The sequence below is a fragment of the Ambystoma mexicanum genome, chromosome 1q (genome assembly GCF_040938575.1).
Source record: "Ambystoma mexicanum isolate Mex_15411 chromosome 1q, UKY_AmexF1_1, whole genome shotgun sequence".
In the NCBI taxonomy this organism is placed as follows: Eukaryota; Metazoa; Chordata; class Amphibia; order Caudata; family Ambystomatidae; genus Ambystoma; species Ambystoma mexicanum.
Window position 1 is genome coordinate 876,529,558 of NC_090922.1, and position 22,297 is coordinate 876,551,854.

The following is a 22,297-nucleotide window of genomic DNA, read 5'->3' on the forward strand; positions in this document are numbered from 1 at the left end:
GAAAGATAAGTCCCTCGCCCACTGATCCTGAAATCCTTTCAACCCTATCCTCATTCCATTCATCTCATAACTCATATGTTTGCCAGCCAACAAACAATTATCTTAGGATCTATCTTTCTTCCTCTATTTCTGCTACATACTTTGCCCCTGAACTTATTTCCAAAGTGGCTCTACAGTGTTCTTCCTTCACATCCAACACAAACTTTAACTAAAGTAATTTTCTTTTCCCACTCATTCTCTGCCTCTACGTTTTTGTTTCTGCAGTGCCAGGTGTTGCTAGTTATTAGGCCCCTCCAGTTCCACAGCTTCCACTTAACATCTTCCCTTGTCCCTAAGGTGTTTCCTTTCCTACTGTTCTACCTTACAATACTTTGCACTATTTCTCAGAATACTGCTATTTTTCCTTCTGATTTCAAACAATTTGCTATCATTCCTATTCTTAAAAAGCCATATCTCGATTCCTCTTTTCTCTCGAATTACCATCTTGTTTCTCTTCTTCCCTTAATTTCCAAGCTCATTGAGGGAGTGGTATATACACAGATATCTGCTTATCTTAATGTAGATTTTCTTCTCCCTCTTCAATCAGTTTTCCATTGTACTGAGTCTGCTTTGTTGTACATTTCTAACTTGTTGCTCACTTTTCGCTACGCCATGTGTGATGCTGGAAATGCATCGGAGGGACAGGGCCTCCGTATCCTTGTCCTTTACTGCTTTTTAACGTGTGTTCTGTCGTGTTTTCCGCGCAGGAGTTCATGTGAGACTCCTGGCGGTGCAGCTCTCTCTCTTTTGGTTTGGTGAACGGACCCGTGGGATACCCTTATGGCACCCATGGGTAGGGGGTACAACCCTGTGCCCCTAGTGTATGTTTTGGGGCACCTGTGGGTGGCCCACAGAGCAGGGTATGGGCTGGTGGCAGCTCCATTCTGAAATTGACAGGTGCGCGGAGGATCCTCCATTTTGGGATACCCCGGCCCTGCCATTGGGATCAGTTGATTTCTGATGGAAAACAAGATGGCCCCTGTGGCCTCTTGCTTTCTATTACCCATTACCCTGTTTTCCCAAAGTCCTGGGAAGTCCTGACTCTGTCCCTTCACCCTGACTGGCTGTTGGGTGGAAATGCCATGTCTGGTGTTGTTGTGAAGGCCCAGCCAGACTAGCTGGAGCCTTACCAGTGATGTATGTTGTGGGTACCTCCTGTGGGTGGGACCTGGGTGAATAGAGTGTGTGACGAATATGCATTCTGTGTTGTGGATGTCTAGTATCTGGTGGTTGACACAATGGCTGAGACAGCCCTGCCCAAAACCGGTATGAATGCAGCTTGGAGTGTTGAATGGCTCGGTACTTGTCCAAATACACATAATTTGTTGTGAGTGTCTGGAGAGAAGTAAATGGTCTGAATACCTCGTGTGCCTGATTGGCTGCCTGCCTGCCTGAATGCCCTTAGTCGTGATTGGATGCTTGAGTGTGACCCAGCGGAATGAATGGGAGATCAACAGTATATCTGGGAACCTCTCACTGCTAGGAATCGTGTTCAGAAGCTGAAGTCCACTATGACGAGTAACTGGAGTAACTGAAGCTTGACCTTGAAGCCCCGCTGGACGAGAAGAAGTGCTGTTACTCTCCTTCCCAATCTGAAAGCTGCTGTGCCTCCAAGGACTGACCGAGAGAGGACCTGGTAAGGCGCCCTCTTCCCGAGCTACGAGGGACCATCGTGCACAGCTGATCTTTGCCAAAGCTCCCTGGTAGACAGACCTTCGACAGGCTGCCGACCCGAGACGGGGACTGCCGCGGAATCTCAAAGAGAAGCACTCGGACTGTTGTCCGCCACTGTCGACGACTGCGGTCGCCGACTGGAGCCGCCGTGCTCCCGTTTGCCTAAGAACTTCAATTGATCATCGGACGCTCTCATCTGCATTGTCGCCCGCTTTTCTCCCGCTGGAGAAGGCCCGACCGTCGACGCGCCGAGGAGCACCCGCCGGTGGGTTTCCCGCCACCTAAATGCCACAGAGACGCCGACGACTCGACGCCCTTGCTGGGCCACAGTTCTTCATCATCTCTTTGCGGTCCAGAACTATCGTCACCGAGGTGCCCCGCATGCCTCTTCCTTGCAGGACGCCAACACGCTGTTGTCGACGAGCACCGCTAGGAACGAAGCTGCCACCCCCCTGCCATAGTTAACCTGTTCTCCGTCGGACGTTCGACGACCCATGACTACTGCCTTAAACGAGGGGACTAAAGAAGGGCCGTCGATTCCCCAACACCGAACGCCGAGTTCCTCGACGCCTCTCGACGATCCGTGGCTCCTGCCTTAAAGGGAGTCACTCAAGAGGGATCGGTCGACTCATCTTTCGAGAACTCTACTCCACCAGGTACATTGGGGGGGTAAAACCTTAATAGGAGGAAATAAGACTACCGTTTCAACCATCTTACGTTCCTGCCTATCTCTATTGCTGGTTTCCTCGTTATTGATCTATGTGACATTTTAACCGTACAGTTGATGCACTTTAATGATATTCGATAACATTGGTGGTACCACTTTAGAATTGTATATATTTATCTTTGTTGACTTCCGAGTACAAAGTGCGTTATTGTGATCATGTACATACCTTTGAATATTAATTATATAAAGACTGTGTTTTCAGTAATACAGTAAGTGGACATTCCTTTGTGGGGGTTCGGGGACTACACTGTACTTAAGAACCAGCCTGCATCATCTCCTGAGAAGCTAGGCCTTGATTGCTTGTCCATAGCTACCGTAATAGAGAATCTTGGCTGGGGTCTTCTAGGCCTCTCCTCTACCATATACAGAGCAGAAGTACAGACACCGCCTACCAGTCTTTACACCATGTACTTCTCTCTTCCGTTTTTACTTTACTTTTCTGTGGTTTTTGATGTTGGTGATCAATCTATTCTTTCCTCTGCTCTATTTTCCTTAGGTGTTTCTGGCTCTGTACCCAAATGCTATGTTCCTTTCTTGCTGATCTTTCTTACTGTGTTTCTTTTAATGTTGAAGCATCTTTTGCACACCCTCACAAGCATGATGTTCCTCAAGGCTATGTCCTAGTTTCTCTCCTTTTTTCTCTCTACACTATTTCCCTTGATGCTTTTTCTCCTTTGTATCTTTCTGACCACTTTTTGAGGATGACTCCCAGATTCCTATTTAATTATTCTGAGTCACTCTATTGTACCATATCTGCACATCTATCATTAATTCAGTCTGTGATGTCTGCCTCCTTTTTCCATCTCAATCCGCCCAAAAGCAAAGTTTCTTTTTGCCAGCTCCTTATATTTCTTCTTCTTTTCTCTCTCTGTTTCACCCTTCCTAACTTCCCCTCACCTACAGTGGGAGGGCTTAATATCTGAGGCGCTCTCTACCCAACGCCTGCTGGGACTTCCTTAGGAGTGCCCTACTCCAATTCCTACTGCAATAATGGTCTTCACAGAGCAAAGGTGCCATTTCCTTTCCCTCAGCTGCTCTCCTGTGTACCCTTTCTCACACCTATGTTTATTCCTCTCCCTGATCTTACAATTTCCTCATCAACTCCCATTTCCTTCTTTTCTGATCTCCCATCCTATTCTCTCCACCTTCTCCTCTACCCTCCTACTATCTCTGGTCCTCTGCTCCGGTTCTCCCTCCATCCTCTGCTCAGCTCCTATTCCCTCTCTCCCTCTTTTCCCCTCCCCTACCCTCTCCTCTCTCTGTCTCCCCCACTGTCTCTCTATGTCTCTCAGAACCCATCTAGGCCAGCGTCCTGCCGTAGAATAGGATTTGTCAATGAAGGGGAGGGCAAAGACGCTACCAATTTAACCGTTCATAAGGCTTCTCATGCTGTAGTCCCCCGTCCCCAAAACTTCACCTCCCCTCCCTTCTTTCTTGTTACGGCACTTGCACAATCCAAATGTCTCAAGACCTAGTAGGAACATTTTTTTTTTTTCTTTCTCCCCTTTACTGCCCCCTTCCTTGTCTTCATGTGTCTTGAAACACCATTTGCTGTAGAGGTGCATTATAAATACACAATGCATTTTTAAAAAATTGTCTCTCAAGCATATAGTGATATATCCGTTCTGGTTTGTCATATTTATGCATGCCTGCATTTCCCTAAATCCTTGACACACACATCAGATTAGATTTGTGTGTTTATAACTGTGCATTCTGACTGTTAATTTATCCCTGGGGCATGATGATGTTTGCATGATGATGTTTGCATTCTTTACAGAGATTGATGGGATCACACTTAGAATTCAAACTTGTGCAAAAGGACATTTGGAACCAGATAAAAAAGTAACTCTTACATTTAACCTACCCACAACCTACCCAACATGCCCACCAAATATCTGTGTGGCATCTGAAGATCTTACAAGAGCACAATGTGAGGACTTAAAACGAAAGTTAATGGAATACGCACAAGAACTTATTTGTGAACCAATGATACATGAACTAGTTCTATGGACACAACAGAGTCTGGAAAATACCAGAAACGGGTTGGATGTTCCAGACACAGCTCCCAAAGACAAGCTTGATGATCGCACATGGACCGCACTTTTGCAATTGGACCACATGAGATCAAAGACCAAATATGTCAGAACAGTTGAAAAATGGGCTTCTGATTTTTGTTTGACTGGAAGACTGATGTTTATGGGCAAACTCATACTGATACTTCTACAAGGAGAGAAAGACAATATCAAGGTACATGCTGCTGCTTCTGATGTTTTTAAGAACTGTTTTTCTCATTTCCTGTTAAAATGGCAGAGGAGTACTGGAAATGTATTAGTGACAGTGGTGTGTGATAAACATACCCTATGATTATACTAGAATGCAAAGTATGAATAACACTATCTTGTAATACGTTTGTGAAAAAGGTTTCTTTCATTATGTTAACTAATGCCAGAGACTCTAAAGTATGTTCCTGGGGCTACCACCCACAGAACGTAAAACAACGGATGTCAATATGCTTTTCCCTTGCATTTTGCTCATGAACAGCAACGTTTAGAAGAACTATACTTTTGATGTATTGCTGCTTTGGTATTCCACTTTTCTGATACAAAAAACATTGATTTAAATCTGAGATCAACATTCACCAGTTCATTTTTTCCATTTGACATGATTGACAACAAATATTTGCAACATAGAATAGAACTATAATATGTTCCATTATGTGCCTTACTTGGCCCTCCCAGTTAAGTATTACATCAAGAACCAGAAAGCTTTATTGTGTGGTAAATGATGCTTGGCCATATTGGTGGTCCTGATCCGAATGTGTGGGCTGGTAAGGGCTCTAATGCTATACACAGCAAGCTTGAATAAACCTGGAAATGGTGAGAACAACAAAGGGGAAGCACAGAATGCCGCCATCTAGATCACACACTTTCTTATTGTAAAAAGGGAAGAAAATAGGGTATAATTAAGTAATGAGCCCTGATGTGGGGGGTTGAACTGGTCAGGTAATAGCCTGGTGCCCGAGCGAGGGCCTTCACATGAGCTCTGGTGCCATTACCTGACCTGTAATGCTCCTTCCACCGAGGGATTTATCGCTATTAGCATCCCAGCATGATTACCAGGGTGCTAATAGATTATTTCTTTAAGTTGAATAATGGCGTGGTTGACCTTTTCTCAAGTAAAAAAAATACAATACAAAATGGCTGCCATGGACAATGGGATAAAGGCTTGCGATATGGTGGTACAGGGATCAGGGAGGGGAAGTAGTGAGGGGGGAAGAGGGCATGGGGCGACCTAAGGCTTTCAACGTGGGAGGAAAGATGGCAGCCAAACGCTTCTCAGGAGTCTTGCAGTGTTCGAAATTGAGATTCATTAAGCAGGAGCTAAAACCAGCTCCAGGGTGTTGGGCATCACCCAGTAGACAGGAGCTATCGCAGGGGAACCAGATGCTACCAGAGATGCTCCTTTAACATTTTGTCCATTTTGTATGAACTATTGTGTTTAAATGTGCATTAGATGTGTTCTAATTCTTCTTTATTAACATTCTCAAATACTCAAAGTTAATTTCACATTTACATGTCTGGAAGGTACCAGTTGGCTGTAGGAGCCAAAAGTAGTTAATGGTAACTGTTGATTTCAAGCTAACCAAGCTCTACTATGCTGGCAGCAGGAGCTAAATGGCACCCAGCTCCCCTCAATTTCGAACTTTGGAACTCTAGCGGTACCATGAGGCAATCCCACCTTCCAAGCTTCTTGATTGGCTGCAAGGACCTATGAAATGGCTTCCCAGGTTCTAATCTAATCGCAAATAAAGTCAGTTGTAATGGGAAATGCTGTTTGACCTCTATCTAGATAGATGGGCTATTTGCACTGAGGTTGCCAAATAAGGGCTGGCAAGCTAAACCAGATTTTTAATTTGCAAAAAAATATATTCTGCTTGTTTCTTGGCAAAAGAAGACAGAGAACTGGTTTTCTACTTGACTCTTCAGTGAGACTCCCATTGGAAATTTCCCTGAGGACATTTGGCCTAAGTATTTTGTGTCTTTTTCATGGCATTTTGCTGTATGAAGGGGTTGCCTAAAAGCTGTGTCACTGGGTTAAACAAAAGGGTCATTCATTTAACATTACTTGAGCAATAAACCCAGGTAATGCCTCTGACAAGTTAGAAGCCTAAGGAAAGCGACGGCTGTAACTTTAGCCCCGGGACATTATTGCTATTGGTATCCGAGCATGCTGTAGCTGTTTCCCATTTCTCAACTTGAAAAAAAACTACAATGTAAGATGGTTGCCATGGATCTGGGAGAAGGGAACAATGCATAGTCCATTCTCACTTTCCATGGCAGCAATTGCCACAACAGAGCTGCTCCAGGAGCACCAAGCATTGCCGGCGCTGGTGAGTGACAAAGGAGCTTAAGGTAACTGGTAAGGGGTGCAGGTGAGTAATGTGAAAATTGTGATGGGGGGGTTAGGGGAAGGAGGGGAAAAGTGGTGCAGGGGGTGAACTTACCTGATTCCTTGCATGGAAGATGGTGGTCTTCTGCTTACGAGGCGGCTTGGAGCAGGAATTGTTAAGTGTGTTAAAGCCCCAATTCTGAATCTCCTGATTGGCTGGCAGAACACACCCCCCCTTGCCTGGTATCAATAAGAAATGAGGATGAGACTTGGTGGAAGAACAGAACAAAATCAGGACCCTGAATGGCAGCCACTAGTGCTACATTTCTGCACTTTGACACACTTCATGATTCATGTATACATTGCTGAAATATAACTGCTGATTAGACACTATTGTGTTTCCCACTCCGGACTGAGCTAAATTCACCTACAATTACTTAGCTAAGTGGATGATATATTCTTAATGGCTCAGACCCCAATTGTGATGTAGCACTCTGCGATGAATCTGGCGATGTCACCACTATCTCTCCTGGGAAGCTCTCTCCCCATGTGGCCAGGGAAGGGCAACCGCTACCTGATCCCGACCCTGGGGGTGGCTGCCCAAGTGAGGACCATGTGTAGGGAGACAATCCTAACAGGAGTTAAGTGGACTCGCCAGATGAAACGCAGTATTCCCACCAATCAAGGAAACGTTCATATGACCCTAAGAACAATCCATCCCCTAATAGTCTCATAAGTTGAACTCCTCTTGTCAAGCCCCTAAAAAGTACTTTCCCAGTACTGCGATGAGGGAGAGGAGTGGCGGAATGATAATTGCTCCTAATGAAAAATACTGTCAGCAATCTAGTCTTTTTCCAACTATTGAGATCAGAAGGATGCAAGGAGCAACAACGATCACTCCTAATGAGAACCACTATCAACGTTCTAGTCTCTCCCTAAATCCTATTGGCCAGAGCCAAAATAAAAGCAAGGAAAAACTCAGGAATTGTGAGAGGAGTCCTTCCTGGGCAAACCATGTGGAAGGAGAGAAGCCAGTCCAGAGAAGCCAGAAGAAGGAAGGCCAGGATGCTTTCGCAGAGGCAGTGGAATCTCTGACAAGTCCAAGGAGGAGAGACTGACCCAGCAGAGGAGGAAATAGCCTTCCAGCTGAGTAGGGAAACCGCGCTTGCAGACCACTGGATTCTCCAGGCTGGCAGGAGAACCCATTCCCCTTTCCATCTGGGATGAGGCCCATTGAAGTTTACGGTAAGCAGAAACAGATAGTCGATGTCAGCTGCTGCTACTGCTTGCGGGAGAGAGTTGAACCTCTCCATGAGGACCAGGAAAGCAAAAGGCTAAGACTCGCGTGGTGGAGCCAGGCGGCTCACTGACAAAGAAAGAAGCTGCTGCGAGAGCAAGACCTGCTGTGGGAACGCCAAGAGCCAGCGAGAGACTCCTGGGCATATGATATCATATCATATCATTTGCAGGTGAACGAAAGCAGTGTTTCACTTACCAGAGCCTGGAATGAAGCAGACGTGTTAAGTGGAAGTCGTGAGAGACGGAAGAATGAAGATAAAGTGGTCGCAAGAAGGAAACAGACAGAGCACCTTCACCGGCTTACTGCGGGAGTATCCAGGAATGCCAACAAGAGCCAGAGAGTCCGCCCGGAGACAGCTGGGACCCCGGGGCATGTCGGCAGCCATGCCGAATGAAAACAAATGTAAATAAAGTAACTGAGAGAGAAGAAGTGAAAAGATATAATGAAAGGTGGAATTTACTTGCAAGCAAAACCCTTGCAATTATATGAATGCATGCAGTGCAAGCTTTAGGGAAGACATGATATCACAAGTATTGCCACTGACACAATGGATACAATTTGTTAAACTTTTATTGAAAATGTTGGGGTTGGAGAAACTCCTTTTCTGCCCTATAACTTGGATGGGAGTAGTCTCGACCATCAAACTATAAACAAAACAGTCCTAGTGGAGTCTGTCAATTCAAAATGGCCTATACGTAGCAAAAACATTGCCTGCCCTCTCTCTTGTACAAAAAGTGTAAAAAGGAGAACATTTATGCAAAAGGAAAAGTCTGTGATCGAATTATATTGTGTCTAAACCAGCTCTGCTCCCCACGTCAGGCCTCATGAGGTAAGGTGATCCTTGTAGGCAGGATGACACACTCTGGCTCAGCTTCCAACAAAGTACACAGTTCAAAACCAAGGATCGAGGCCCGTCTGACCTTCCACGTTTAAAGTTCCTTTCTCTGACTTTCAAAATAATGTTTCAACCAAAATGTTCACACAGGTCACACTCACGATACAGTTCACACAAAATTGCAAGAGGGCTCCCTTCCTCGAGCTTAATATACTTCAGGTCTCCCTCAATTAGACTCGGACCACTTTCATGTGTCAGTCTTTCAAATGTGCGTGGCTGTCTTTACAGGCCACCACAAGACCACTTTGACTCAGAGTTCACTATTTACCTTATCTTCAAACAATGCACCTTTCACAGAGACTTTCGAATGGGCTACTTCCTTTTACCGGACCACTCTGTTACGTAGTATCGCTGATCTTGCAGCTGTATTTCACTTTGAAGTTCATTCACGGGTCTGCCTTTCTTCGTGTCTCATCCACATGCGTGCAGCCTCCACTTGTGATATGATGTTGCTACTATATTCACTTTAACACACACCGGTCTCTCGGGTCGCTTGCCAACTCACCGGCTGTGCACGCTTCTTTCTTGTTTTGCGTTTTCTGAATTTTGAGTCAATGTGTACCACAGGCTTGACCATGCCTCGCCCAACTCTGTTGTTCACCCGAGAGGCTCCTTTTAAACACAATGCAATCTTCACTTTTGGGATCTGGCCTTCTCCATGCATCTTTTTGCGGCCTGTCGGAGGTAACAACCTCCAGTAGGGAAGCCTTGGGGTTTTCATCCCGCTACTGTCGTCCCTTGGTCTGTTGCTCTGCTGCAGTAGGTGTGCCTTTGTCCCAGAGGTTCTACTCATTCTCGTGTTCTGCCTTGCTCAGAGTGTGTCTTTAGGTGTTTCCTTTTATTTGTGTGAGGCGAGTTAATTGGTATCAGGTGTATGCACTTATGGTAAAATGCCTGACTTTACCTGACCCGATTAACGGGACTTGTCCAGTATGATGTAAGAGAGTTAGTATGGTTACTCTCAGTCACCCTCTTCCTCGGCCCAATGTTTGTGTAAAGAGGGGGGGAGTTGGAAAATCCTATAAAATAATATGGGGTAGATGAACAAAAAAGGGGGGAATACAGCGTCTCACCATCGGCTACCTCACTCCCACTCCCCAAAGACCCTTCACCCAGGTGATCCTCCTGCACTGGTCCAACCCCAGGATGTGGATTCAAAGGCAATGGCCGTGCCCTGGCCACCTGAGAGAGAAATCCATGGGAACGAGCAGGTGAGATACCATCTGGTTTCTCACAAAGCACAGACGATACCCAAACAGAATAATATGTCAAACAGACACATTATCCCATACAGCATATGTGCAACACTGGCAGAGTGTTGACAACCCGTATAATACTAAAAGCCCTGGCAGAAACGTATACCAGACAATTACAAGTGTGTGAATACAGGAAGCCCTGCCAGGAGAGTATATCAGGCAGTCACAAGAAATTTGTAAGATTTAAAGAAGCTCTGAGAAGAATATCAGGACTAAAAAAAAGTAACTGTGTGAACAATATTTCAGGTGTTCTGAGAGAGACAAAACTACAAAGATAAACCACTTTGTCTGACAGTGTTGTTGTTGGTCAAGAATGACACAAGAAACTGTTGTCTGTGTAAAACATCAGGGAGTAAAGATCAATCCAGGGGAAGGGAACCACCCTGGTGAATGTGTGTGTTGGAGCCATTTATTCTTTCTTTATGAACACTTTTGAAAACCATCTAAGGTTAAAGATATTTCCTTCTTTGCCTTAGAGTTTAGTTTATAGTGTGAGGGTCAGAATAGAACTTTGGACATGGGACAGTTTTGATTTTTGACATCCTGACAGACAGATCCGTAGTTTTGGTTTAGGTAGTGAAATTCACTTAGAGCAGGGTTGGAGAGGTGTTTTCCCAACCCTTTTTTTTTTTTCAATAAAAGTCTTAATCCAAAATCATGGCTAACATGTGTCCGAGTTTCATTCCCGACTCCTTACAACTCTCTTATGGGCCTTACATTTTTATTTTATTTTCAATTTACAGAATATATTCCTCTCAAAAGCAAACACATCTGGCCTTTGGTAGGATGATATACAGGAAAGACACATGTTTTTGTTTGGCTCTTGATCATCATAGTTTAAAACTTATTGATATGATATGATATGGCATTTATAACACTCCTATACAAAAGTGAGTAAGTATATTAAATATACCCTCTAATTTCTGTCTTAGTCTGTCTGTACTTAAAAAACAGATTTATTTTTACATCTGTAAAGCGCACTAAGCCCACGAGCATCAAGGCTATGAAATTCTCGTCAAAACAGGTTCTTCCTTGTTCTTCCAAAACCATGAAGGACCACATAGACGCCCTCGCTCCAGTCTTGGCCGATTTCTGCAATCAATCTTTTGCCAGTGGAAACTTTCCCTACCCTCTGAAACACTCCCTTGTGCACACCCTTTTTAAGAAACCTTCAGCTGATCCCTCCTGCCCAGCCAACCATCGTCTGATCTCCATTACTGCTTTCCTGGGGAAACTCCTGGAAAAGCTGTCCGTCTCCCAGCTTGACCTTCATACTGAATCTGTTGGTTGTCTCCATGACCATCAGTCCAGCCAGAAGCATGGAAACCGCTCCCCCTGAACATCTGTGAAGACCTGCTCTCAAACCTCAATTGTAACCTTCCTTCTATCCTCATTCTCCTCAACCTTTCTTCTGCTTTCAATACGGTCAACCATGCCATCCTACGCAACTGGTTCTGTGATAACTGGGGTATCACTGATCAGGCCCTGGCCTGAATGACGTCCTTTCTCACTGATTGACCCTCCCAGGTCCAACTGGGGTCCTTCCTCCATTTCTCTCTCTCTACCTGTGGTGTTCCCCAGGGGTCTAATATTTCCTTCCTGGGCACCTCTTGCCCACTGCATAGCTGCCCTCTGTTGCAACTTCCAGTACTATGCAGATGACACTCTGCTCTCCTTCAGGCTCCACTCAGCCGCCTCTACTCCTTCTCTCATTCCAGACTGCAATTCAGCAGTGGTGTGCCACCAATGATCTCTGGCTTAATGCCAGTAAGACCAAGATCCTCCTCATCAGAACAGCAGCACCCTCCATTGCTCTGTCTCTGGCCGTCCATCCTAGGAACCTGTGAGGCTAAGAACCTCGGGGTCATCTTCGACTCCACGCTCTCCTTCTCTCCTCACATCTCCGATGTCTCTAAGAAGTCAACTACCAGCTGCACCTCTTCAGGGGTAGTCTTCCCTTCCTCACTTTCCCCCAGAGGATCACTAACTCCAGAGCTCTGGTTCTCTCTCGGCTGGACTACTGCAACAGCCTCTTTCTAAAACTTCCTGCTTCTACTCTCCGTCCTCTACAACTCATCCAGAATAGGCATGTGAGACTAGTCCTTGGCCTCAAGCCCAAGGATCGTTTCTTTCCATCTCTGAAATCCCTTCACTGGCTCCCAGTGACGGCAAGGATCAAGTTCAAGACCCTTTGCATTGTCCACAAGGATTTCTGGTGCTTGGGACCACACTACCTCCAGCTATCTCTTCCTAAATATCTGACTTCTCAGGCTCTTTGCTCGCCCACCTCCAACTCTCTAAGGGTCAGCTGCTTTTCCAAGCAATGATTTGAGGGCAGATCTCTTTTTTGGCTGGGGCCTCCATCTGGAACAGCTTCCCTGCCTCTCTGAAACTTGAGCAGAACCATCTCTGTTCCGGAAGCAACTCAATACCTTTCTCTTTGCTTCTGCCTTCTGCCTTCCGCTCCCTTGCTGATCACCTGCCTGTTCAATGCACTGGCCACCTGGTCACCCTCTTAATACGGGTCCAGGTCCCTGCCTGTCCAGCTGTAATGGCTCCCCTGCACTTGTGGTCTGTATCTGTAACCCTACAGTCCCCTCCCTTGCACTCATTTGCCACCCGCTGGCTGCACTCTTGTTTTTCTCCTTTGCCTTCTCCATCCTCCCCCTACCCTCAGCACTTCTCCCTTCCCCTGCTCTTGCACCATGTGAATGACACAAGGCCTGGTAAGATCATTGTTTTGGCCTCCTTTTGTTTCACCCTCCTTGTCTTGTCGCGAAAGAACCACTTGTGTACAGGTGCATTATTAATGCCTTATCATATCCCCTCCTTATCGTATCCTCCCCTTTCACCTTTCTCTCTCCCCTCTCGTATCCCTGTCTTAGTTCTCTTTACCTTCCCCTTCTCTCCTAAGTCCTCCCCTCTTCCTACTGGCTCACTCTACTCCCTTCACCCTCACCCTCTTCCTTTCCTTCCCCACCGCCTCCTCTCTTCTTCATCCTCATATGCAAATTGTTCTACGTGCTGTTTTGCTGGTTTGATTCATATATATTGTCATTGCTTCTACTGTTTCATGTTCTATGTATTCTTGTTAAACTGTAAAGCGCTTTGGATTAAAGCACTATATAAAAATAATAAATACAATATCATATCAAGGTGCTGTTGCATGACCAGTTATTCAGAAAAATTACAGACATTGGGATAAGCACAGTGTAATAGTTGTTCAGTAAAAGAATTACTGTACTTTCAGAGTTCTGACCAGGTAAGGGCCTGTGACCCGCATTCGAGAAAACAGTGTTTTAGAGTTCTTCGTAAGGTACAGTAGGAGGGTTCAGCACGTAGGGTGGGAGGTAGGAGGTTCCAATGTTTGGCTGCTGTGGTCAAAGCGGGGGTAAATCTCTAAGTAATTCCAGTGTGTGTTGCTGGGACCTTTTTATTACAGCATACATATTAACTCATACAGGTTCTGAATTATGGTTGAAATATCTAGCTGCCTTTTTCTGATTTTGACTGGAGAAGTTTGAAGAATGCTTATGGCATCACTTTTTGGGTGTTAGGAAATCTACCTCTACACAATTAATAGTCTTACTATGTTTAAGCTTTTTCTCTCTGGAGGAAATTCAGAGAAGTGTGATCTGAGGAAATGTATATTTGAAAAAAGTCTCTCAAAACACTATTTGCTATGATCAACTGTGCCTTTCTATTGCCTTTAGAGTGGTTTAGTGGAGTGTGATTTCACACAGTTGAGGTGAAATTAGATATCTGGGCTTGCTTACACAGCAAAAAGTACCATGTTGTAACGATGTGAGGTTTTCACCCTTTTTTAATCCAGAGATATTCTTCTTACACCAATGTTTCCTTCCTGGGCAAAACTTAATGAAATAGTACATTTCTTCAGGCATCGAGACATGCAGGAGTAGAAACCACTTTCATGGGACTGAGGATAACAAGGAGTCCCCTGCACTCCCACAAGTGTTCTCCAAAGGTGAGCTGTGCTGCACAATGTAAGTGAGAGCTGCTGGTATCTGCCACACCGTAGGGCCAGAGTGAATCTGATGGTAAAATAGCTTTCATAACAGGAGCCTTTATAGAAGCTTTGGCAAATGTTGAGAAAATGCCAAATTTACATGGGGCCCTCAGCTTCTGTGAGAACATTTGGGGCCTCCTATATGAACGTTTCCCTCACTTTTCATAGATAAAGCACCCGTGGTAGCTTAGCAGCAAATAGCGTATCCCTGTGGTGCCATTACAGGGAAGCATATTGCCGTGGCTGCTGGCACAGAAAGCGCGGCTTCCTTTGGTGAATAGATGCTCGAAGGCCCAAATCAGGATGGTTCCTTGATCTCAGTGTAGGTCCATGCTCCATGCAATTATTGCAACACATGATTACATAATGGGGCCCTATGGCCTCGAGTCAGTGGCCATATTTGGTGCTTTCCCTCTATCAGAGAATGGTGTTGTACCATGCTTTGTAATGATTGGCCATGGGGACAAAAGTCCAGCTGACCGGCTGTTCCTTCCCATCACAAACATCTTGTGAGCATCATGAGGAGAGTTGTGGGTAATTTCTTCATTGGTATTACGTCCCAGTTTTAGCAATGTTCCTCATGTAAATCCTTTGTTCTCAGGTTTGTGAACATATTTTGGCCAAATTATCTGTTACCTATAGTGATGCTTCCTAGGACTGGTAGGTGCTCACTATGTGTGTTATATTGACTTGGTGCATTGTGCCCCTGGTTCATGCCTTTAATACGGTTTTGGATTTTTTTCTTCTTTCTTCATACATGAGCTTCTTTAGCTCTCTACTGGATCTAGTTCTGTTTCTGGTCTGTGAACCACATTTTCCTGGACTGCCCAGAAAAGAGGCCGTACAGGAAACGCTACCCTAAGAAGCCTGTCAATGGAATAGGAGGGCACAGGAGATGTTTACAGGCCCAGAAGACTGGGATGGAGGGTGCAGAAGGGCCAAGTAGGTAAAGGATTTGAGCTGGTAGGAGTGTGCACGGGTGCCAGGAAGCGGGTAAAATAACAGACGGTTCAGGCGTGGTGTGGACAAGAAGATGAAGACAACAAGGTGCAGTAGGGATGTGGGATGAGGAGGCAGCTGTTATGGAGAATTGGGGGTGGAACCACAATGTGATGTTAACACCCGATCCGCGGGCCAGATCTTGTCTTAAGGCCATTAGCACCCCGGGTTACCAAAGCGGTAACTCAGGGTGCTTAAAAAAAGGATTTTTCCAAGTTCAACGGGACGCCGCATGCGTCCCATTGGACAAGGGAAATACTCTACAAAGATGCCCGCCATGGAAAGGGAAGGCGGGCTCCGTACAGAGCCCCTCTTCCCTTTCCATGATGGCCTTTGGCGATGCAAGAGTAGGAGCGGATGCAGCTGTGTGACTCGAGTCTGCCGAAAAAAGGTAAGTGGGGGTAGAAAAAAGGGAACAGAGGCTGGGGGGAAGATGGAGGCAGGGGTTGCCGGCCGTCGGGTGGCTTGGAACGCGTGCTTGTACCAGCAGTTGAAGCCTGCGTTCCTAGCCATCTGATTGGCTGGCTAATGATGGTAAATGCCTTTTGACTTTTTGTGGCCTATTTGAGGATGCTCAGAGGCACTCCAAGAAATGCAGACTTTTTTTTAGAAACGACCTCTAATGGGTGGACATAAAACATTGAATTCTTCCTCTTTAGTTTTCACACAGGTTCATTGTTAGTCAATGAGTGTCATGGCCTCATGTTTGTTAGTCCAGCTTTCTACTATGTATTTCCATTCTGACAATTTGTGACATACTTTGTGTAAGATTTAGGTTTTAGGCAAGGCCCCATGTGAAAGAATCGAGAATGTCTATCCTTTCACAGGAAATATGTAAGGACACACATTTCCTATTTTAATGTGGAACTTGTGGTTCTCTACAGTCAATGGCAATTATTGCCTCATTTTGCATAAGACATGGCATCGGTTTTGAGGAAGAGGGTACATAAATCTATGGTATGTGTGTGTGGTTTTGTCTTTTGGTTAGCTTGGTTCCTTCCCTTTTGTTAAATTGCAACATGCCTCAGCAGGTTCTCGTTGGAGTTTGTCCTGGTTTCGTGGGACTGAAAATGATCCCTGGGGGGGTAGACGTGTGTGCATGACTCGTGTGCATGAATGGTTGATCGTCTGTGGGATGGCAGACCCGAACAAATGAATTGATGTCGTGTCTGAGCATGGCTTTTCTGGACGTGTGATGATGGTTGAATCAGTGTTGTGGCAGGCCTTACATGGGAAGTCTTGTCATGTATTTTAGCTAAACAGGGAAATACATTCAGGAAATATGAGCATTATTACAATTCATGTAGTCTTTTTAATACTCGTGTAGACTTGTAAAAGCACATACTGCAAGCCAGTAAAATGTTGCATTTGAATAGTATTCACAAAGTAAGACTTACACAGAAGTTGGCAAAGGAGTTATTTGTAAGTCTAGGCTTCAAGACAGATTATCACTTGTTGAGGTGCACTGGTAGACTGTAACATAGATTCTGGGCTGCAATCCAGTTAGTTTTGTTTATGTAACTAGTCCCCGATGTTCCAGTAAATTGTAAACGATGTTTCGCTGGACTACGGGGATGTAGCTTGATGTGGCTTCTGGGCAAGGCCGGATGCGCTTGGAGAATATTGTGTATTCATACTTATGGAGCGTATTGATAAACATTGTCAGAGCGTACGCATAAACAAACCAGAAAAAATGTTTGAATATACTCAGAGGGAATCCATAACAATTCTCAAAGTGTATACCTAAACAAACCTAGAAGCTATATTAAGGGGGGGTTCATGTCATTTAATCGCCAGAATTTTCAAAGCCTGGCATTTCAACGTGGAAATGTTCATCAAATTTGTTTTACATTTTTGGTGTGGGGGTGCCCGAACCCCGCCTCCCCCACCTATTTTACCTATTCCCTAACCCCCAAAATCTTATCTGCCCTTTCCCACCCCCTAAACATTTTTAGGAACATTAGTGCACGTTGAAGTGACAGGCTTTGAAAAATCCAGCGATGAAAGGATGTCGTACCATAAAGGGAGGATCTGGGAGAAGTCGGCAGAGCTGTTTGAATGTGCCACTAGATGCGTCATATTGGAGGCAGAGCGAAGGGCCTGAGCAAGGTGGGGAAACTTTTTCCATTCTGGCCTATGGAGGAGGGAAGGGCACATTCACACTCCAAAAGCTTCCCTGTTCTGCTTTTTGAGAGGGCTTGTCTTTTGTAATTGAGCTGTGTAAGGAAGCACCAAGCCATTAACTACAGTATCTGAAACCTTATTCAGATTTGGCTTATGTTTGCATCATGGTCAATTTCAGTTGACACTAGATCTCTTTTTCGGATGTGTTACAGCCAGGACAATACTATAACAGATTTTGTAGGTGGAGTTTGACATTGGATTTGATATTTTGTGGAGTTTTGTGGTTTCTGAATTGCACAACTCAACAAGCCTTCATCCAGCTTCAGGATCTCAGCTCTTGGCTCTGTACTATCACAGCATACTGTTGTGGGTATGCGAGATGGTTTTAACCATCTTTGATATCACATTAAGAGCGAGGAGTGGTATTGAAAAGGCAGTTCAATTCATGAGGCATTTTGGTGAGCATTAGATTGCCTTTGAGAAGATCTTGTGGTTTTTGTTTGGTTGTCTCATTTTAAGTAGTAATATAGAAAAGAAAATGATAGAAGTGTTTTCACCTTTTAACTCTTCCCATATTGAGTATGTGCAGTCTCAATAATAGTTGCTATGTTTTTCTATTACTCATTTCTCTTAATAAAAAGAAATGCACTTTGCAGGAGAATGGGAGAGTTTCATTGCGTGTTCTATATTGAGAATAAAGAATGGGTTGTTAGGAGGTTTAACAGAGAACCTCTATAAATTACATGATATTAATACATCATTCCTGCATTCTCTTCTATTCTATATATATTTTGTATAGCGCCTCACACCTTAGGGCACTGACAAGACAAAGAAAAAACATACAGGCAAGATAGTGGATGCAATTGAGGAGATTAATCTATGCCGTTATTCAAAAAGAAAGTCTTCATGCATTTTATTAACTGTGCTAGGGAAGGAATTGTCCTAAGTGGAGGAGGGAGGGCATTGCATAAGAGGGGAGCCCACACATCAAAACCAGTGCCTTCACATTATCTTATGGAGAAACAAGAGTAGGCCAAGAGTCTTTTCTTGGATCACAGGGTTCATCTAATGGGTTCTTAATGTGTGAGCAGAGACAGGCTGGGGTGTTACCAAACAGGCATTTATACACCAGAATAGTAGCCTTGTGTCGGACTCTGTTTCACTGGGAGCCAGTGTAACATCCGGTGAGCCTTTGCCACATGGGACCACCGCCCGAGTCTGCAGACTGCCCCGTGTTGAATAACCTGTAGCTTCCTAAGGTTGTCATGAGATATACTAAGAGGCTATTACAATAGTCAAGCATTCTATTTATGGTAGCAGAAGCAATCAGCGCCCTGTTATTTTCCGATAAGTGTTAGGAACGATTTCTGTTTACTGCACCTTTCCATCCATTTTAATGCACCCCAAACCTTTTGCTTTTATTTTTGATCTGACCTCTACTTTTTACAGTGCAGTGAAGCCTTAAGCTTCACTACACTGTCTTTTGCTCATCTCTTATAGGGAAACTGACATGTCCTTCGGGCTGTCAGTACTGGGAAACATTGTTTCACTTAGTCTTGTTACTTGGTTACTACTTTTAGTAACTTGTTATCATTGTACAATGCATCTTACAATGGGGTACACTTTTGAATTTGCTCTAGACTAAAACTCAGAGGATTTTTGGTTACTCTAGATGTGCTAAATGGACAAGCGAGTGACAGCAGTGACTTCGACCACTGCTGTGGTGTGTGTGGGGCTAGTTCCTACCTGGCTTTTGGGATAAGAATAGGACCCCTGCACCCACTCTAGAGAGATCCTGGAGAAAACTGAAGAAGCGAAGACTCCTGTCCAACTGTGAGACCTGTGAGGAGACCGGAGACCCATCTGAAGGAAGTCTGGCAACCGACTTCTGCTGCTGTCCTGGAAGAACCCTAGCTTGCTGTCGATCTTCAGCAGTATGGTGAGGGAGCTGCAACCCGTGTAGTGGAGAGAACATCCATTCCTAATGTCTGCTCAGTACCCTGCGAAGAAGAGCCTTCCGAAGTGCCCCGGGACTGCCCTGTAGTGGACCAGCTCTGAGTTTGGGCTACCGTGCTGCAGACGGCACCGTTCCGTGTTGAGGCCTGGAATTTGGGGGATCCTCAGCTGGTCCTACAAGACTTACTTCAGCTAAGGTTCGGAGTCCTAGCCTCAAGAGGACCTGAGATAGAAGGAACATTCAGACCATGACAAGTGAGTCCCTTTGCATCGCCGTTCTGCGGTGACCACCATCCGAAACAGCTTACCCTAATCGAGTCCAGTACTGAGAGGGGTCCTGCAATGTGTTTTGCTGCAATCTGCCACTGATAGTCCTTGAACCAGCCAAAGACATCGACCAGAGATCTGATTGCAACTGCAGCCCCTGTGAATCAAGGACTGAGGCTGAATGCAGGAAAAGCAACTTTGGACCTTCTTCCATTGACTTGCTTAGTCTTGTGAAGAATTGGAGTACGGGGGGGCGAGTTACAGTGGTTCTTACCCGCCCCTAAACTCTCTTTAAAAGTTTTGCTAACTTTTCTAAAACTTTACAATACTTTGGCTCTGCCATTGCTTGCTCTCGCAAGCCTTCTGAAAGTTGGGGACACTTTTGTTAGTTAGAGTAAGGTGTCTTCTAACTCATTCACTGGACCCCATGGATCCTACCTTCATTTTTTTCCAGGGTTATAAACTGTGTCAGAACTTTTCCTGAACTTTTGGGCATAAGGCCACAGACAAGCTTGGGGAAGGACCTTTTGAAGCTAGGGCTAATTCTCTGTGGACCTGTAGTGCATAAACTAATCTACACTTTCCTTTACGGGGGTTTGATCTGTACTATGCCCTACTCTAGTGACTGTATACATGTATTCTATTATTAGTGTTGTGTGATACTTCTACCTGTTAGTAGTCATTGTTCATAGTGTTGTTTGCCCATAAATAAATAACTGTATTTGTATACATACTGTCTAGTGTAATTTGTGACTCCCATTGTGTATACTCATTGTGGACCCTTTACAAGCTCACCACCTCCTGAGACTTAGCCTAGACCTTTCGTCACTGCTACCTTGAACTGATTTGGCTACAACTCGGAGTTGTTTCTGTCACAATATAGGTTGGCCTTCTATACATCTGTCCACCAGGCCAGAGTATAGAAAATCAGTCCCAACAATAAGTAAGGGTGAATTTGACACAAGAGTCGAGTCATGAATGAGCAAGAGGAGCTTAGATATGACACATGTTTATTAAAGATCAGTTACAAATCTAAATAGACTCCCAATGTTTTAGCATGTTGGAGGACAGGAATATCTCTGCCCGCAATCAAATAGTGACTCTGTCCTCTTATTGTTCGGGGTAGGCAAATTCAGTGCCATCAAAGATTGAACTGCTTTAAATACCTCATAGACCTTCTCTACATCCCTGCAGTACGTCCCCGATAGCTCAATGAGGATATGTATGTCATCCGCATAGTTAGCAAATTTCACTCCCAGACTGCCCAGCATTTCACATAGAGTCCCTCGTAACCAGGACTAATGTCTGGCAGAGGGACTCCCAGGACCCCCCTTGTTAAATCTGCATATTTAAGTAACTTTGGGTCTCACCCTAAGTTACTAGGGGAATCCAGACGTGGACCCCTTGCTCACTATTCTTAGAGAGGCACAGATCCACCCTACTGATGAGGTCCAACCAGACCGAAACACGTGTCTGGGGTTTCTGTTGGTACTCTTGTTCAGAGGAGAATTGCTTTGCATTTCGGTGCTGGACTGCCCCAGGGCAGGACAAAGACTGATATGTTTGGGATATTTCTTCTCTGTGAAAGATAGTGAGCTAAAGACTCTGGGTAAGTCCCTCGTAACCAGGACTAATGTCTGGCAGAGGGACTCCCAGGACCCCCCTTGTTAAATCTGCATATTTAAGTAACTTTGGGTCTCACCCTAAGTTACTAGGGGAATCCAGACGTGGACCCCTTGCTCACTATTCTTAGAGAGGCACAGATCCACCCTACTGATGAGGTCCAACCAGACCGAAACACGTGTCTGGGGTTTCTGTTGGTACTCTTGTTCAGAGGAGAATTGCCTCGCATTTCGGTGCTGGACTGCCCCAGGGCAGGACAAAGACTGATATGTTTGGGATATTTCTTCTCTGTGAAAGATAGTGAGCTAAAGACTCTGGGTAAGTCCCTCGTAACCAGGACTAATGTCTGGCAGAGGGACTCCCAGGACCCCCCTTGTTAAATCTGCATATTTAAGTAACTTTGGGTCTCACCCTAAGTTACTAGGGGAATCCAGACGTGGACCCCTTGCTCACTATTCTTAGAGAGGCACAGATCCACCCTACTGATGAGGTCCAACCAGACCGAAACACGTGTCTGGGGTTTCTGTTGGTACTCTTGTTCAGAGGAGAATTGCCTCGCATTTCGGTGCTGGACTGCCCCAGGGCAGGACAAAGACTGATATGTTTGGGATATTTCTTCTCTGTGAAAGATAGTGAGCTAAAGACTCTGGGTAAGTCCCTCGTAACCAGGACTAATGTCTGGCAGAGGGACTCCCAGGACCCCCCTTGTTAAATCTGCATTTCACATAGAGACCTAATATAAACAGGGCCAAGAGGCAGGGGCCCTGAGGGGCACCACATGTAAGAGATATGGGAGAGGATTGGAAATCTTCTTTAACCACTTTAATAATAATGTATTAATGTGTTACAGTTTATAAATAAACTTTTCACATAGTTACAAATTATATATACATATTCTCATAAAAAATAATTTGCAAATCAAAAATAATGCATACACATGAAACCTTCTGAGTCTCATCATAATTACTCAGATATGGTAAAATATACCATAAGGCGTTATCTTCTCTTCATACATAGTAAA

At 44.9% G+C, this 22,297-nt stretch overlaps 1 protein-coding gene across 1 annotated transcript in view; it reads left to right on the forward strand.

Annotated features, from left to right (window-relative positions):
- Window positions 1–22,297, forward strand: part of RWDD3 (RWD domain containing 3) — a 138,682-nt gene that overhangs the window by 97,289 nt on the left and 19,096 nt on the right. The window contains exon 2 of the mRNA XM_069641528.1: window positions 4,218–4,687. Coding sequence (XP_069497629.1) covers window positions 4,218–4,687 — 470 coding nt within the window. The remainder of the gene's footprint in view (window positions 1–4,217; window positions 4,688–22,297) is intronic.